We start from the raw sequence: 16,194 nt of genomic DNA on the forward strand, positions 1-16,194 counted from the left end.
ATTGCAATGTTGGTACTGTGAACTTCGTAAAACGAAATTTCGATTATTTGTCTCTGTCGCTCTTGGGCATTTGAGTATTTTGAGCCCTAGAGGGAGAGATGAAACTACAGTTTTCGTTTTTCGTGGTTAATATCCCTTGTAATAACAATGAGGGCTAACGCGTATGAATTCGCTAGGGGCGCTAGTGTAGATGGTGGTCTTCTCAAAGTTCGAAATGTCACTTGTCACTTGTTCGTATTGGTTATATACTCTTTGGCTTGTCAATGAGACAATGACTGACAGCTGTCCTTTACATGGAGCATGGAGACTGTATACAGGAGGCAAATCTCTATGTGTGAAAAGTGTCCATCAAAAAACAGTAATTAGGCGTCGCCACCATACACCGAAATACTACCAAAAACAACCTACGTAATTTGGTCGGGTTATTTGTTGCCTTATATGGTCCATGTTATACTCATGTCCCAGAGCCTAACTAGCGCCACCGGAGAGATTAGGAACTATTGTTTAAAGCTTAACGCGGTAACTTTTACAACAATTCTGCCATAAGAGATTGCGATCCTTTCTATACCATCCATAACATGGAGACTATACATATAAAGGAGCCAAATCTCTATGTATGAAAAGTGTCCATCAAAAAACAGTAATTAGGCGGCGCCACCACACACCGAAATACTACCAAAAACAACCTACGTAATTTGGTCGGGTTATTTGTTGGTTCATGTTATACTCATGTCCCAGAGCCTAACTAGCGCCACCGGAGAGATTAGGAACTATTATTTAAAGCTGAAAGCGGTCATTTTGCAACAATTCTGCCATAAGAGATTGGCATCCTGAGCCAAATCTCTATGTATGAAAAGTGTCCATCAAAAAACAGTAATTAGGCGGCGCCACCATACACCGAAATACTGGTGAGCATAAAAAACCTCAAAAAAACGATAGCCCTCATTCAAACTATGTTCGGTCATAGACATAGTATAGTTAGTTATTATAGACGCGCCACCGAGCGACCGGGGGTAAGAGAAAGAATATTCATACTTATATGGGCAGCATTGGATTTTTTCTCTTACACTTATAAATTTCGGTATTTCACCATCGCCTCCTACCTATGACCCGGTCGGTAATGACCTTGACCCCCGCGGTACAGGCCATACTAGTGCGGGGTTCACTGCAATTATTGTTAAATAAAGATAATTTTTGTTTTTTATAAGGACAAAGCGGCACTATTTTCTCTTTCCTCTTATAGAAATCGCAATAAGACTATCTTTCTCTATCAAACAGTGTCAGGCCCTTGGTTCATGATGACTGATGATGACATGAAACAATAATTTAAGATCACAACACAAGTTTTATTGATTTTCTTTCATAATACGTTTATAAAAATTTCAAGAGAATTTTGTAACGAATGTTTTTGGCCGAAGCACTAAATCTTTCAAGAGTTTTTTGGTAATTATTCTTATTTAACATTACAAATGCAGTGAATACGGAAACAACACGAAGAGAAACCGATGGAAAGAGTTGAAAAACATGCGAATAATTTACTATAGAACATTTTGAATAAAAAAACCTGGCTCAGCCAGCTAATGATTAAGCCAGCCAGGTAATTAAGTATAAAGTCCGGTTTACATTCGCGTGCGAGCCACGTGCCGACTGCTGAGCCGCGAGCCGTGCCACGAGACGCGAGTGTAAACGGTGGGCTCGTGGAGGAGCGGTTTTTTGGGCACGAGTCAAAGGGGCTCGCGATGGGCTCGTACGGGACGCGCGCTTCATGTTTACATTGGCGTCCGGCTGTCATTCGGTTACAAACCTTATACCGTGCCGTTTGTGTTTAAAATTGATTAGCTCGACGAGCTTCTAGTAGTTCGATTTGTAGCTGGCCCCGAACGGCTAATCTTTTGTCTATTGTTAACCCTTAATAGGGCAGAGATATGAATTTCGAAATAAAACAACTTGAGTAAGTGATTTAGATATTTATTGTAGCCACAATCAAGATGATAGTAAAAAAAATTTTTTCAGGAAATTAGTTTTCATGAAAAACATGGTGGTAACTATATGCCCGTTACCTCTTAATGGTTTTTAGGGAGTGGTAAGTATTTTACCGTTGCCCGTTCGTACTGCATGAGGCAATACTGTCCTCAGAATGGTGAAGCATGGACATGCCGTCTGTGGATGCACAATGAAAGCTTTTAAAGCACGGCGTTGCGCATAAAGCCACTTTGCATACGTCACATCGTTACGTAGTCAACTAATTCCAAAATATCTTCGGAAGACCGATCAAGGGCCCCATCACATGTTTTCTTCTCATGTTCACCAGTATCTAAAGCATTTTTTGGGGTAGTGTCGCTTATTGCCATATCGTCTACCTCTAGATAATCATCTCTGCTGTCAACACAATGCTCTTCGGCAACCTCTGAACTCAAAATTTTTGATAACCCTCGCATAACTTGGTTGTAGTAATTATACTCATTAACGAAATTAGAAATGTATCCCATGTCATCACCTGAGTCACTTTCAAGGCCGGAAAGATCATTTTCAAGTATTTCTTGAATATCTTTGTCGGTTAACTTCTTTTTTCTAGACATATTTACTGAAAGCAAGAAAATAAAAATTATAATTTTAAAACTGATCCGTACTTTTATGACCGTAACGAGCTTTGGTAAAATATTTACCACCAACAACTTGCTATCTTCCGAAACCGTTGGAATATGTATTTTAGGGTAAATAGCACGTAATTATCCAGATAAAATAACAAATTACTACATAAAAATAACAAAAACCACTTACCGGAATCTTGTTAGAACACTTTGATAACAAATATTCGCTAAACACCATAAAAATTGTTCGACTTTCAAATTTTCTGCTTAGCCAGTACAGAACCTACGTTTGACACTTCACAGTGTTGCCAACATATTTTTTTTATGAATGACAGGTTATGTATGCGTTCATAAACCTATCAAACCACCACATAAGTCAAATTGTATTTAATCTGTGCCTGACAGAACAAAGTGGTAAGTATATAACCGGTGCCCTATTAAGGGTTAAGTAAAACCGCACGTGCTACTACCTGCAAATAAAGGGTCGTATAATTCTAATTGGCATCTGAGCGCGGGCTAATAGTCCAGCGCTCAAAAAACGAGTGTAGGTGCGCTCTCCGATAACGCACCTTTGTTGTACATTTTAGACTGGTTCTGTAGCGTTCTACTCACCGGCACTCAGTAGCCGTAGAGGGACCACACACAGCATCGCAAAGTATTTTTCCATTAGTTCATTTTAAATCTTCTTCCAATTACCATAAGAGTCGTAATTCAATAACCGGTTTAAGCGACCCAATCTTTCAGTTGCAGTTAAGTAGCACGTGCGGTTTTACTTAACAATAGGCAAAGGATTAGCCTTTCGGGGCCAGCTACAAATCAAACGACTATACCAGCTGTAGCGACTACACGAGACGAGCCGCGAGCCAAGCCACGAGCCGCGAATGTAAATCTAGTATAAAAATTGTAGCGCACTGTTATTCTCGCCGGCGGTTTTATTTCAAAACGATTCTAGGTTCTTAAGTGTTTTATAAGTGCGTTCTCAATGTTCTCATGCGTAGCATTGCAGAAAACGGACCAGTGTTTTGCTGTAGAATAAAATCAGTAGGTATATGTATAATCATAATCATTGATTTATCAACAGTGTCCTGTCGTCGCACATGATACGAGTATCCCGGCCGCGTTTGCTGGCCGCGCGGCCGCTGCTGGTTCGGTGTCCGGCGCCGGTACCCGCACTGTCTCCGCGTCCTCAGCGCCCATCGTTGCTAGAAACACGGCCTGTGCTGCGAGCGAGTGACGCCGCTGCACGCCGCCGCTGCTGCATCGGCTGTGTCGCTAAACTGGTCGACTCCTTTCTTACTAATTACTCATAAGTAGGTATAAGTGATCTTGTTAATTCTGTGTAAGTCGATTGAATTGTCCATGCAAACGTTTAGAATTATTTTTATCGTGTTTACTTCTACTTTGATTTTATTAATGGATTTTTTCATCATACCTAAAATTTCGCTAAGTAACCTTTTGACCGCCAAAGACGTTCACAGGGACGCATGGTTACCGCTTAATTAAACGGTATAAATTATGAACCTTCATTCTTAAGAAAGCCAATAAGGTTTACTATGGAATGTTATTATAAAATAGTTGGCGTTTAAAGTGTTAGTAAATGGTCGGTAAACGCCATTTGACTCCCCGCCAGCTGCAAGCATCATCAGGCGGTCTGTATGCTTGTTTGACACCGACTTGGTATAAAAAAGTATCTTGATAACTTTTTTATAACATTATAACACAATAAAACATTGTGCGTAGATAGTAGGTACACATTAAAAAAATTGAAAATGTAAGAAAATCCATACATTTCATATATTCTGTAGACGAAAACCATAATGTAAATACGATAAAAATCTTCTAAATTCTCATGTATACAGAGACATCGTACGAATAATGGACAATATTACCTATAGTGATTTATTGTAATACATACCTAATAAATAGTTCAGTCAGAATGACATGAATTTTAAATAGCCTATTCCACTAGAAAACGCATTCACATTTTATAAAATTTTCGAAAAAGGTCAATTTATAATAAAAAAAAAATCATTGATTTAGGAAGCTTATAACGCAATAGCCACGTTGTTCAGGAAAACATTGATTTTATTTCTATCTAATCTAGCCATAAATTCTGATACAAAGTTGCCTAATTGTCCTTAGTGACTACGATTTTAAAATTATTTCAGTTTTTTTACAACTAATGACTACAAACGAATAAAAAATGCCTAGATAGAGAGAGGGAGATTACTCCATGTTGTCATCCCTCGCCTAGATGATCTGAGGATTTGGGAAAATTTCAATAATGAAAATAACACAACTTGCTTTTGTAACTAACTAAATTTATTTTACACAAATTCCGCTATAATACATATTTACAAACATAAAAACGAATTGGACATTGTCACTTTAGGTAAAAAAAGCTTGAGCAGATCAGCGGCCCCGGGGGCCGGCGCACCGCGTCTATCTAGATAAGAGCCAGGGAACCAGCGCTCGCGCATACGCGGTGCTTAGCGTGCAGCGGAGTAATAAATATGAAGAGCGTCAACTTCAAGGACGGGTGTCCTAACGTTGGTGGCGCCAGTGGCCACGGAAAGCAATTAGGAACTTTTCTTCAGAATTATGTACCACACTAAAAGTTCTTCTCTCCACTACTAAAGTAAATAACAATTTCATATGTCATCAACAACGTCAGCTATCTTGACAAATGTTACTTCACTTTTAATATTTTCAATCACAGCTTTTTCGAAATGTGTAATAGAGAAACGAAATAAAGCATAACATTAATTTATAGCTACATATTATTTACACTGCAATTACATGTCTCGAAAAATGAAAAGCTGCTTAAATAATCTACATATTATTGGGATTTGAGAAACATTGTCTCGAGGTTCGGTGGTTTCTTATTCTAGGGGGATCAAGGGTCGGGAAAGGCGCCAGCGCCGGAGTAAAGAGAGAGCGTGGCGATGGCGCCGGCGCTGCACGGGCGCGGCGCTCGTTCCCTGGCTCGTCAGTCCCTGGCTCCCTGCGCGGCGTTCGCGCACTACACTAGTACACTAGCATTGTTCTACGCGTGAGGCGGTTAGATGATGGAGGTGATCAATCGCGCCTTGAAGTTGACTATTCGCTCTGAGGTCTGTGCCAGTCTCAGGATGAGGTCCTGGATCAGGTTGGCGATGCCGCGGTTGGCGATGATGAATAACCGCGTGATGGGGCCGGGGACACCCTCGGTGAGGTTGTCACCCTTAGCGGCACTATCGTCTCCTTCGCTGTCGGAGCCTCCCCCAATAGCTTCGCCACCGCCCGACGAGCCACCCGAGGACCCGGCTACCAGCTGTAAAATATAAAATCGCAGGTTAAGAATGGGCATGCACCGTAGGTATATACCTACTTGCGACACGCCGCTCGCCGTTCGCGCAATACGCCCTCGATATATTTGCCAACTGCGGCATATATAATTAGCCGATGGCAGAAACATTGTATTGGCTATTCAAATTTTTAACGAGCAACGTGTTGCAAAGTTATGAAATGTTAGTCGTCCGAGCGGCGCTTCGGAAGCAGCGCGCTCGAGCGAGTAGGTATTAGCGGCCGTTGCGCAAGCGACACGTAATATCGATTGCGCTGGACTGTTAGAGCATGTGCATCGATTTCGTACAAAGTGCGTTAGGTAGGATATGTTCTCGATGACACCAAAACACGGAAGAAAAGATGTAGAACAGGAGAAAAGGAAAGGCGGAAGACATTGGTATATGTAATGTGTTAATTCGTTGTTAATGAGTTATATCAACGTCAAGCGATCCATGCGACTACACTACAGGCATCAGCGACATTTACGATAATAAGGTCAACGATGACAATCTACGACGAGCAACTCTAACAGTAGTTAGAGCACTGCAGCAGCAGTTAGCAGAGTACTGCTAGATAGAACTAACTGACTACGAAGTGCCTTCTACTCTAGTACAGTCTGCTCACACATGAGCAAGCTATAAGTGCATTTTGTGTTTTTTGTCTGTGTACTTGTGAAGAGTCCAGCGTGGCGGAGTGGGAGGCGGTGAGGCCGAGGTTGAGTGAATCGGTGCCAGCGAACAGGCGAAAAGCTGAGCCCGCCGCGCGCGCCATCGCCTCCGCTGGTCGCTGCAACAACCCTCAGCCCTCAACCTTCCGACTAACAGCTCTCCCGTGGCCAACTTACTCCGTCCTCGTGGATCACCATTGCGTACAAACGACTACATAGGCTATCTGTATTCCTTCCCTAATTTGAGTTGCGCTGAGTTTGTAACAATAGTGTAAATGTAGAAATAGATATGGGTAGGGGCATGTGTATATAACTAGTGATTTAGAGTCAGTGGTAGTTACAGGGTTTGAAATAGTTACGATAGAAATAGATAGGTATAGTAATAATGAAAATGTTCCAAAGAAGTTGGCCGTTTTATGAGTTAGGTACATATCTGAAAGTTAAATAAGTTGAGAACGGAGTTTATGAAAGTTAGGTAAGATTTCAGATGGCAGAGAAGAAATTAGAAATTATTGATTGTGATGGTGTTTGTGCAGGACTCACCCTGACGATATCGAACAGGAAGTTTCCAGAGCCGCCGCCGGCGTTGCTCTGGCCGCCCGACGAGCCACCGAAGCTTAGGAATCTAAAAAGTTACACACGTTATGTCAATGTCAAGTGTCGATATGATAGGATATTGGTCGCGACTGCATCACCCGCCAGGTTACGCGAGAAATCGGACCGTGCGAAATGAAAATCACAGCAAGAAACATATTAATGCTTTACTCTCATGTATGCTGCCTTTGTTACGGCTCCGCGTGGGAGCACAGTGCTAGTCGCCAATTTATAGTATTAAAGGCTATGACAGTAATATTTAGTAGGTACATATACCTCATTGGTTTTTGTCCATTATTTAAATGAGTCAACAAGATTTGTAATACACATTTTGTAAGTTAGGTAGGTACAATATTGCTTTCGTATGGCAAAGAAAATGGTACCTCTTATTTCTGTTTTCTTCACTGTTATCAGCATCATCGAGCGTGATTTCATCAATGGCAGCGTTGTTGGTCTGAGCGGCAGTTTGTTGGTCTTCGTCAGAGCGGTGATCGAGCGCCTGCTGCTGTTGTTCGCCGAAAGCTACCCGGACCTCCGCTTGCTGGGACTCGGCGCCCGATAGTAAGTTCTGCTGCTGCTCCGGCACCTCCTGCAATGGATGCGATATTACATGCATGATCGTGATGGGGGATGATGTGGGGATGCAATGGGTGACGATGACGATGAAGGCGCGCGGTCTGCGCGCGCCCGCACTGCCGTCCTGGGCAGGCTGGGGTTAGTGCGCGTGCTATGGAGATGCCTTGGGACCACGCCGCGCCCGATTAATACGACTTAATTCCCCACCCAGTCGCTTTTGAGCTATTAGTATGTTTAAGGGCGGGTAAATGTTCCGATATTAATCAGTCGCGGTTGCATGCCGTGGCCCTGCCCTCGTACCGGGCGGTAGACTAGCGCCCAGCGCCGACGACGGCGCTCAGGCGCGTCAGGAGCAGCGGTAGTGGTTGTTGTTGTAGTCGTAGCTTCGTCGTCATCGTCATCATCGTCGAGCTCGATGGAGCCACCGCCGCCGCCCTCCATGCCGCCGCCACCGCCGCCGTTACGATTGCCCAGGAAGGCGCGTAAAACCACAGGTCCGAACGTTTGCAGTACCACGCTAGTGATCTGCTGCACCTTCTGTTCGATAATCTAGAACACAACCCACTACGGTACTACATATAGTATCGCGAGAAGCGGGGCGCATTCTAGGTACGCCTGGAACATAAAGCTATGAAGGTAATCTAAAACCGGCCAAGTGCGAGTCGGACTCGCGCACGAAGGGTTCCGTACCATTACGCAAAAAAAAAACGGCAAAAAAATCACATTTGTTGTATGGGAGCCCCACTTAAACACTTATTTATTTTATTCTGTTTTTAGTATTTGTTGTTATAGCGGCAGCAGAAATACATAATCTGTGAAAATTTCAATTGTCTATCAGGGTTCACGAGATACAGCCTGGTGACAGACGGACAGATAGACAGACTGACTGACAGACAGACAGACAGCGGAGTCTTAGTAATAGGGTCCCGTTTTTACCCTTTGGGTACGGAACCCTAATAAAAACACAGCGAAAAGTAGTAATATTGTCTTCGATTACCGCGATAGTTACTCATGAAATAAAACTATGAAAACGGATTATATCGCGTATATTGAATTTATAATACATCCCGACGTTTCGAACCCTTTACAGCGTTCGTGGTTAACGGGTGACTGAGGAAAAACTACAAAGTGCAAAAATACCCACATAGTAAAAATAATGAACCATCATAGACTATATAAACTTTATGGCTGGTTGTACATGCAAAATCGGTTCATAAGACTAGTTATACAATACAACTGTTTTTAAGTAAAGATATATATATATATATGCGATAAAAACTACGCCGGCTCCAACCCTACACCTCGGACCCGAGAAGATTTAATTCCCTCCTAAATTGTAGGAGGGTAACCAGAGGTGTAGAGTTGGAGCCGGCGTAGTTTTTATCGCGTATATCTTTACTTAAAAAGAAAGAAGAAAATAGTTGTATTGTATAACTAGCCTTATGAACCGATTTTGCATGTACAACCAGCCTTAAAGTTTATAATCTATGATGGTTCATTAATTTTAGTATGTGGGTATTTTTGCACTTTGTAGTTTTTCCTCAGTCACCCGTTGACCACGAACGCTGTAAAGGGTTCGAAACGTCGGGATGTATTATAAATTCAATATAGATTAGATTAGATGATGACTGTGTCACTTTTTCTTCGGGAATAATATTCCTGCGTTATAAGGGCTATACGAGTAAGTTACCTGCGTTAGCGTAGGGAAGAGCTGCCGCAAGATACCGATGGTGCGCTTGTTACGTTCGCTGAGCTCTGCGCCTGGCGCGCCGAGGTTTAGCGTCGACAGCGTCTCCTGGAATACGACCATTAAAACGTTATTAGCAATTACTAAGGACTGTGGTTAAATTTCAAAAGGAAGTGTGATAAAACAACAATAACATTATAAGAACCAGGGACGGCGAAACAAAATGTGTTTCTTTGACGAACAATAAATGTGTCAAGTGCAAACACTCCTCGGAAGGAAGTGCGGTTAATTGCCGGTGTAATGAGCGCGTGAGGTGGCGGTGGACACTCACTGTAAAAGATGAATGTGACAGCTATTAAACAAACACGCGACGCGGAGCTACAAATATAATCTTAGAATCTAAGAAAGCCTCTTTGGTTATTTATGTACCATTATTACCTATTAAATAACTGTCATATCTGATATGACTTATGAGAGATAATCAAAGCTAATAGAGAGATAATAATATTAAACAAACACGCGACGCGGAGCTATAAAGATAGTCTTAGAATCTTCTTATGGCTTTTCTATGAAAAGGGACCTTATTGTCGATGGCGCTTACGCCGCACAGCGTCGCGCGGCATTGTATTTATATCGGAGTATCGTTTATAACGACGTAAGCGCCATCGACAATAAGGTCCCTTTTTATATAAAATACCACATTGATCAATTAATAATGTTTCATATAGAAGCAAAATCGGCAACACCCACAACTACAAAAATTGAGTAACTCTACTCTAAAACTCAATTTTGAAGATACGAGATTTACCTGTGGCTGATGCTCACTTTGCTTCTATATGTATGATACAATTATTAATTTAGATTAATGGGGTACATATATTAGCAGTATTAGAAAAATTTTTTTTAAAATAAACAGCTTGCACACATCATGTGGCTGTGCTGAAGAGCAAACGTTCCGATATACGTTTTGTAAGTACAGCGCTTTCAATATACGTTTTCACTATAAGTACAGTCAAAACCGTTTATGACGACATCAAAGAGACTGATGAATGATGAAGACTCAAATTGAACCACGATGGGTCTCAAAATTTTGTCGTTGTATTCGGTTCATTTGTTATAAGCGAAGTCGTTCTAAACAGTCTTACTGATACGCGAAATGCCATGTTTGAAAATTAAGTTTATGAGCAGAGGGTATAGCATCTTATTATATACAAAAAACATTAAAACTATCTATAAACTAAACATAATAAACTGGCAAGGTCGCCATGTAAGGTGAGGATTCGGAGTAGAGTAGAAACGAGTGTTCAGCTTAAACGATGCTTTATTACTGCTCTGCATACTTATGTAAATGGTCCTTATATATATCCTATGAGCTACATACATAACTATGTCTAGTATACACTACAATAGCAATAAAATAAAACTACTTAAAAATTATACTAATATAGAAATAATACCCACCTATGAAAGGGTTAATTGGATTTGCTTTATGACCAAGCATGCAAACTGCAACGCTGGCTCGATTGAATCACAATTACTTATTATAATGGTTTTTTGTAAAAAAAATACGCTTCTCACGTTGATAGCTCATTACGAGTATTAATCGGCGTTCGGCGTCGCGGGCGGCTGCGCAGCGAGGACTTGAGATCTATTCAAACTTACATTTTAATATCTAAATGATGTAATTTTGTTATCATTCGCCCGTGCTACTCGCTCGTGCAAAAAAATCAACGAAATGCACATGTAAAATGATAATAACATGACATTATTTAGATATCAAAATGTACGTTAGAATTGGCCTCTCGGTCCTAGGACAGCGTCTGCGTGTGTTTCTACCAACTGCCGCTACATGGCGAGGATGTGGAAATGGTTTCTTAACTATTTTCAGGAAACTAGTGGCAAAAAATAAAAATAAAATAGTACTAACCTGTGCACTGGCGGCGGGAGCAATAATCTCGATGATTTCGGGCGTGTTGTCGTTGATGGCAGATGCGGCGGCCGCTGGTTCGGGCGCTGGCGCGGGTTCGGGGGCGGGGGCGGCGCTGATGGACAGCAGCAAGGCGCAAGCGCCCGCCAGGAATAGGGACGTTCTCATGGTCGTGTGTGTATGTGTTTGTGTGTTTATATCGTCACTCGTTGCGCTGCTTTGCTGATAAATTGTCCAGGTCTTTCAAAATCTGCAAATATAAACAATTTTATTAATATTGCAAAGAAGTACGTTTAGTCTGTGCAAAGATACTCCGTAATAGATGGATACAGTCTAAGGAAAATCGTGCCTCGAAAATCAACAAAAGTTTTGATTCTTGATCAGATGGCGCCACTAGTTTTGGCCTACTCTCGTATAGAGGGCGTTGACTGTCGTTTGTTATTTATAATTTTAACGCATACCAGTGAAAGAACATGGGTCAAAATCATATAAAAATAATTAATGCAAATAAAAAAATCATTTATCCATATTTAAATACATTTTAACGTATTTTTATAAATCTTCATTTTTAGTTTTAAAGTATGCCGATAGATGGCAGTGAATTTACAGTGGTTATAAATTTACTATGACAGTACCGCTCTATCTTATTATATCCTCATTGGTCTGTGTGTCTCTCCATAAATGTCTTTTTGGGGCAACTTGTGTAATGTGACATAACAAAAGCAATAAAAGTTACTTTTTCCTTGACCGACAAACACGGTTTAGTTCGAGAGAACTTGACTCTCGGCGCGTAATGTGCCAGTCAAGGAGTTTGAACAAAAACAATCGAAAGGGGTTACCAAAAATTTTAAGTTCTTTTAAGACACACGATGAGATTAACAATGTATAGAAATGTAAAATTGATTCACCAGCTCGGTACCGCACATGTGTGTGTGTGTGTAATGCGCCGTGTACAGGCAAGGCACGCATTAATGCTATAAAATGAAATAATTCACTACAAACTGTCGTTTCGAAACGTTGCGTATAGGTAGAAGGATTCAAACAAAATGATTTTACTAAAGTAGGTCTCAACTTAATGTGCATAAATTACCCATAAATGTCTCAAATTGCTTTGCGACCACGTTTAAGTTCGCAAGCTGCGATCATATCATATAGTTGCGACACACGACAAAGATCATGCGTGGAGCGAGCCCGCACCGGCAGACCGCTCGCGCGGCCTCGCGGCTCCCTCGGGGTAGTGAGTTGGTTACGAGCCTGACCTTACACCGTCTAATATATATTAAATGCAACTGTCGAATGAGCAAGGTGAACGGACTCGAACTACGTGTCGTATTGGCTTAAACGTATGCCGCACATTCTTGGTCATTGAACACGACAAATGATCGAAGGCTTTTCAAGAACTAATAATGTAAATTTGAAACTTACACAGTTTATATGGACTTTAACAGTGCATTGTTATTTAACAATAACACCGTTAGCACTGATGCCGAAGGCTTATTAAGCAATTTAATACGAGTAAGTTACGATTATTACTATGGTTAAGTTTTAAGTTAAGTTATAACACCATTTGTTAAATGCAGGTCGAGGTTCGCATTGAGATACCGCCGAGTGCGTGCTAAGTACTAGATTATGAATATTCATCTCTAACAATAGTTTAGGGTGGACTGAGCACTGAAGCCTAGCGACCGCGGACGCAAAATGCACGCGATTCGTAGGATTGAATAATGCTTCGTCCAATGTTCTTACATAATGCAATTCTACGTTTGTCAATGATATGCATGCCCAGTTAAATGTGCTTTTAAGTCATTATTTAGTTGCGTGTTTAAAAACAAGTAATGTTTAATTTTTTTTTTGTATTGTAGGCAGGTACATCATAGTGAGATAATCATATGGTTAAGGATTGGTGCATGGCTATCTATATCCATAGCAGGTTTGCGTGCATGTAGCCGCAAGGTATTAGGGCAGATCCGCGTTCGTATCCTTTGTAGGTATCTAATACATCACTCTCCTAACAACATTACTAATGTCCGCGTAAAATGACTAGCATTCTTTAGTATTTATAAGACGACCTCTACTCCTCAATTTAACCTAAGTACCTACTTTCTTATATTCTTGAGAATCTAATAGGCAAGTAATAGGTAGGAGACAGGTAGGAAAACTAGGAAACCCACCCAAAAACTAACGCACATAAACTTACCTAATGATGACTAAAGCGTAATTTGGAAGTTATTAGTATCCACTCAATGTATAAAAAAACCGGTCATGTGCGAGTTCGTTTAACTTGCGCACCGCGGGCCCCGTACAAACTTAATTATGTAACTATAAACACGAAAGACTTTTGACCAAAAGTATGCTAAGCCTAATTATGTATAGCGCCATCTACCGGCAAATCGGCTAACTAATTTGCGCGACCGATAGTACAGGTTGGCCAAATAACAGGTATACACTCGTTTTGTAATTTTATTCTATGAAATATAAAAAAATATTAAGTATTCCTTGTTAAATATAGTATTTAGGGCCGGCAGTTAAACTTGGAAAATAATGTCAGACAAATGTCCACCTCTAGCAGCATGGCAGATGTGAACCCTTTTCATCGCGTTTTTCATTAGATTTTCCCACATGTCCTGCGTTATCTCAGTGACTGTCATGTCTCGAATATTTTGTTTTAATCGCTGTCACGATGAGGAACTGCCTTATCTGTTACGATGCCATACTGCTCAAATTTATTCTTTACCGCTAAAACTTGCTAACCGGTATGTTCCTGCTTATCATTTGAACCGATTTCAACAATTTTTATTTTTGTTAGTAGGTGTTTTAATTGTAATCTCATAGAAATTTCAAGTATAATAAACACTCGCAAAGTTGACAAAATTACAAATTCAATTCGGAAAAGTTGTTTGATAATTAAAAAAAAAAGTCAAGATAGAGGCGTGATTATATTTTTCCTGTAAAATTTATGATAATGTTAATGTTATGTAAAAATTTAATAATTTTTCATTAGTAATCTTCGGAGATAGGGGGTGGAATAGTATTTTTTTTACATCTTCCTTCATAAATCAATTTTTAATATTCACTATTAAAAATAAAAATAAATTGTTTTGAAATGTAAAATCAGAGATACCCCGCTTGACCTAGTAACTAGACTTAGAAATTTTGCCCCATCTTCAAATGGAGCATTTTTTATATTTAATAAAAAAATAAACACTCAATGTGTCTCGGTTAGCGTTGTTCATGACTATTCCAAATTTCAAATCGATAGCTTAAGTTGTTCTCGAGATAATTAGCGATGTGACAGACAGACAGACGGTCGGACGGACGGACAGAGTCGTACCATAAGGGTTACTTTTGTTCCTTTTTAACCCTAAAAAGATGAGCTTTCTACAAAATAAGTAATAGCTGCGTTCGCATAAACAATTTAGAGAGTACGATATGAATTTTAAAAGTTGTTATTAACTAGACCCTGAAGCATTACTAACTATTGCTCAACGATTATGTTGCAATTGACCAAAAATTTCCCTAATGTGATTTTTAAAGATTTCATTTTGCAATAGTTTTGGGTAAACGGGCGGTTTGTCCGGTTGATTAATGGAGATATTAATTGGCCTCGTAACCCGTCTATAGCCGGTCCGGGTTATTTCGACATGATAACACGACATAACCGCTGTCGAGACATGGAAATAAGCTAGCACGGATCTGTCGCACACATGCAGACACTGGGGTGATGAATGCACACGTTAGAGGTATTGGGAAACAAGAGGAAAGCTCGCATTACCTATGCATACTTGTATAAACATCATTGTTGGATGAGAATTGCTGTTTGGAAACAACGAGTTGCGGATCTTACGCCAGATTAGGTAACGCTTGATCTAGGAAGAGATTTGCAACGTGTTCTACTCTCGATGCTAAATTACCCTGGATATAATCTTTAAGTGGTGTTGCGTTAATTTGTCCCTGTTGAATTATTGCCATTTATTGTTTATTATGGCAAATTACAGTGCGATATTAATTCGTGATAGACATCTTCTTAGTCGGTCACACTTGATAAAGTGGTCGTGATTATAGGTCATTTGTTACATCTGAGAATGACTCTGTCGGGACTGTGATTGTATATTTACTTTTCCATCGATCATTTATACCTTGCAATAACGATTAGGTACCTTATATATGATTATTAAATATTATGAACGACTTTAAACGAGCATTCTTGTATATATTTGTATTTTTCGGGGATCTCGGAAACGGCTCTAACGATTTCGATGAAATTTGGTATATCGAATTAATGTGATTGTAAGTTCGAATTGTATCGCTGCCTTTATTCATTTTACATAATACAAGAGGAAAGTAATTTGTCACGGCTTTTCGTTTTGCCATTAGGGTTTGGAGGGCAAAGGGAGCAGTGCCAGCAGGCTCGCGCGCCGGTCGGTGCTGCGGGCAGGCTCGCGCGCCGGTCGGTGCTGCGGGCAGGCTCGCGCGCCGGTCGGTGCTGCGGGCAGGCTCGCGCGCCGGTCGGTGCTGCGGGCAGGCTCGCGCGCCGGTCGGTGCTGCGGGCAGGCTCGCGCGCCGGTCGGTGCTGCGGGCAGGCTCGGCGCGTTGCGCAAGCGACCTCTGCCTGGCTCAGAACGTTACGTGCTGCAACGCGGGCACTTGTAAACAGGTACATTTTAGAAGGTCAAGTATTAAATAAACGTACCTAGAATATCATTAAGAGTCCCCGGCAAGCTCGGCCGAACTTCACCTTCCCATACAAACGGAGTTTCGTTCTCATTTTAAAACTAACTACGTGTTGGATTGTAATAAAACTTTGCGCATACAATGACATGAGGTA

At 40.9% G+C, this 16,194-nt stretch overlaps 1 protein-coding gene and 1 long non-coding RNA gene across 4 annotated transcripts in view; one reads left to right on the plus strand and one right to left on the minus strand.

Moving 5' to 3' along the window:
* The first annotated feature begins 1,320 nt into the window (after positions 1-1,320).
* LOC134746662 (uncharacterized) lies at positions 1,321-3,979 on the plus strand. Its single transcript, XR_010128246.1, has 2 exons — positions 1,321-1,443; positions 3,673-3,979. It is a non-coding gene; the product is annotated as an uncharacterized LOC134746662 (long non-coding RNA).
* A 916-nt stretch (positions 3,980-4,895) lies between these two features.
* Positions 4,896-16,194, minus strand: part of LOC134746339 (synaptonemal complex protein 4) — a 37,795-nt gene continuing 26,496 nt past the window's right edge. For 2 of the 3 annotated variants that reach the window (XM_063680727.1, XM_063680728.1), the window contains exons 2-7: positions 11,370-11,619; positions 9,446-9,550; positions 8,056-8,304; positions 7,563-7,768; positions 7,129-7,210; positions 4,896-5,904 (exon numbers count right to left, since the gene is read on the minus strand). In XM_063680727.1, the coding sequence (XP_063536797.1) occupies positions 5,653-5,904; positions 7,129-7,210; positions 7,563-7,768; positions 8,056-8,304; positions 9,446-9,550; positions 11,370-11,537 (1,062 nt within the window). In that variant the 5' untranslated portion in view covers positions 11,538-11,619 and the 3' untranslated portion in view covers positions 4,896-5,652. The remainder of the gene's footprint in view (positions 5,905-7,128; positions 7,211-7,562; positions 7,769-8,055; positions 8,305-9,445; positions 9,551-11,369; positions 11,620-16,194) is intronic. The other variant, XM_063680732.1, reaches the window with a different exon arrangement.

This window comes from Cydia strobilella, chromosome 1 (assembly GCF_947568885.1).
Source record: "Cydia strobilella chromosome 1, ilCydStro3.1, whole genome shotgun sequence".
Lineage (NCBI taxonomy): Eukaryota > Metazoa > Arthropoda > Insecta > Lepidoptera > Tortricidae > Cydia > Cydia strobilella.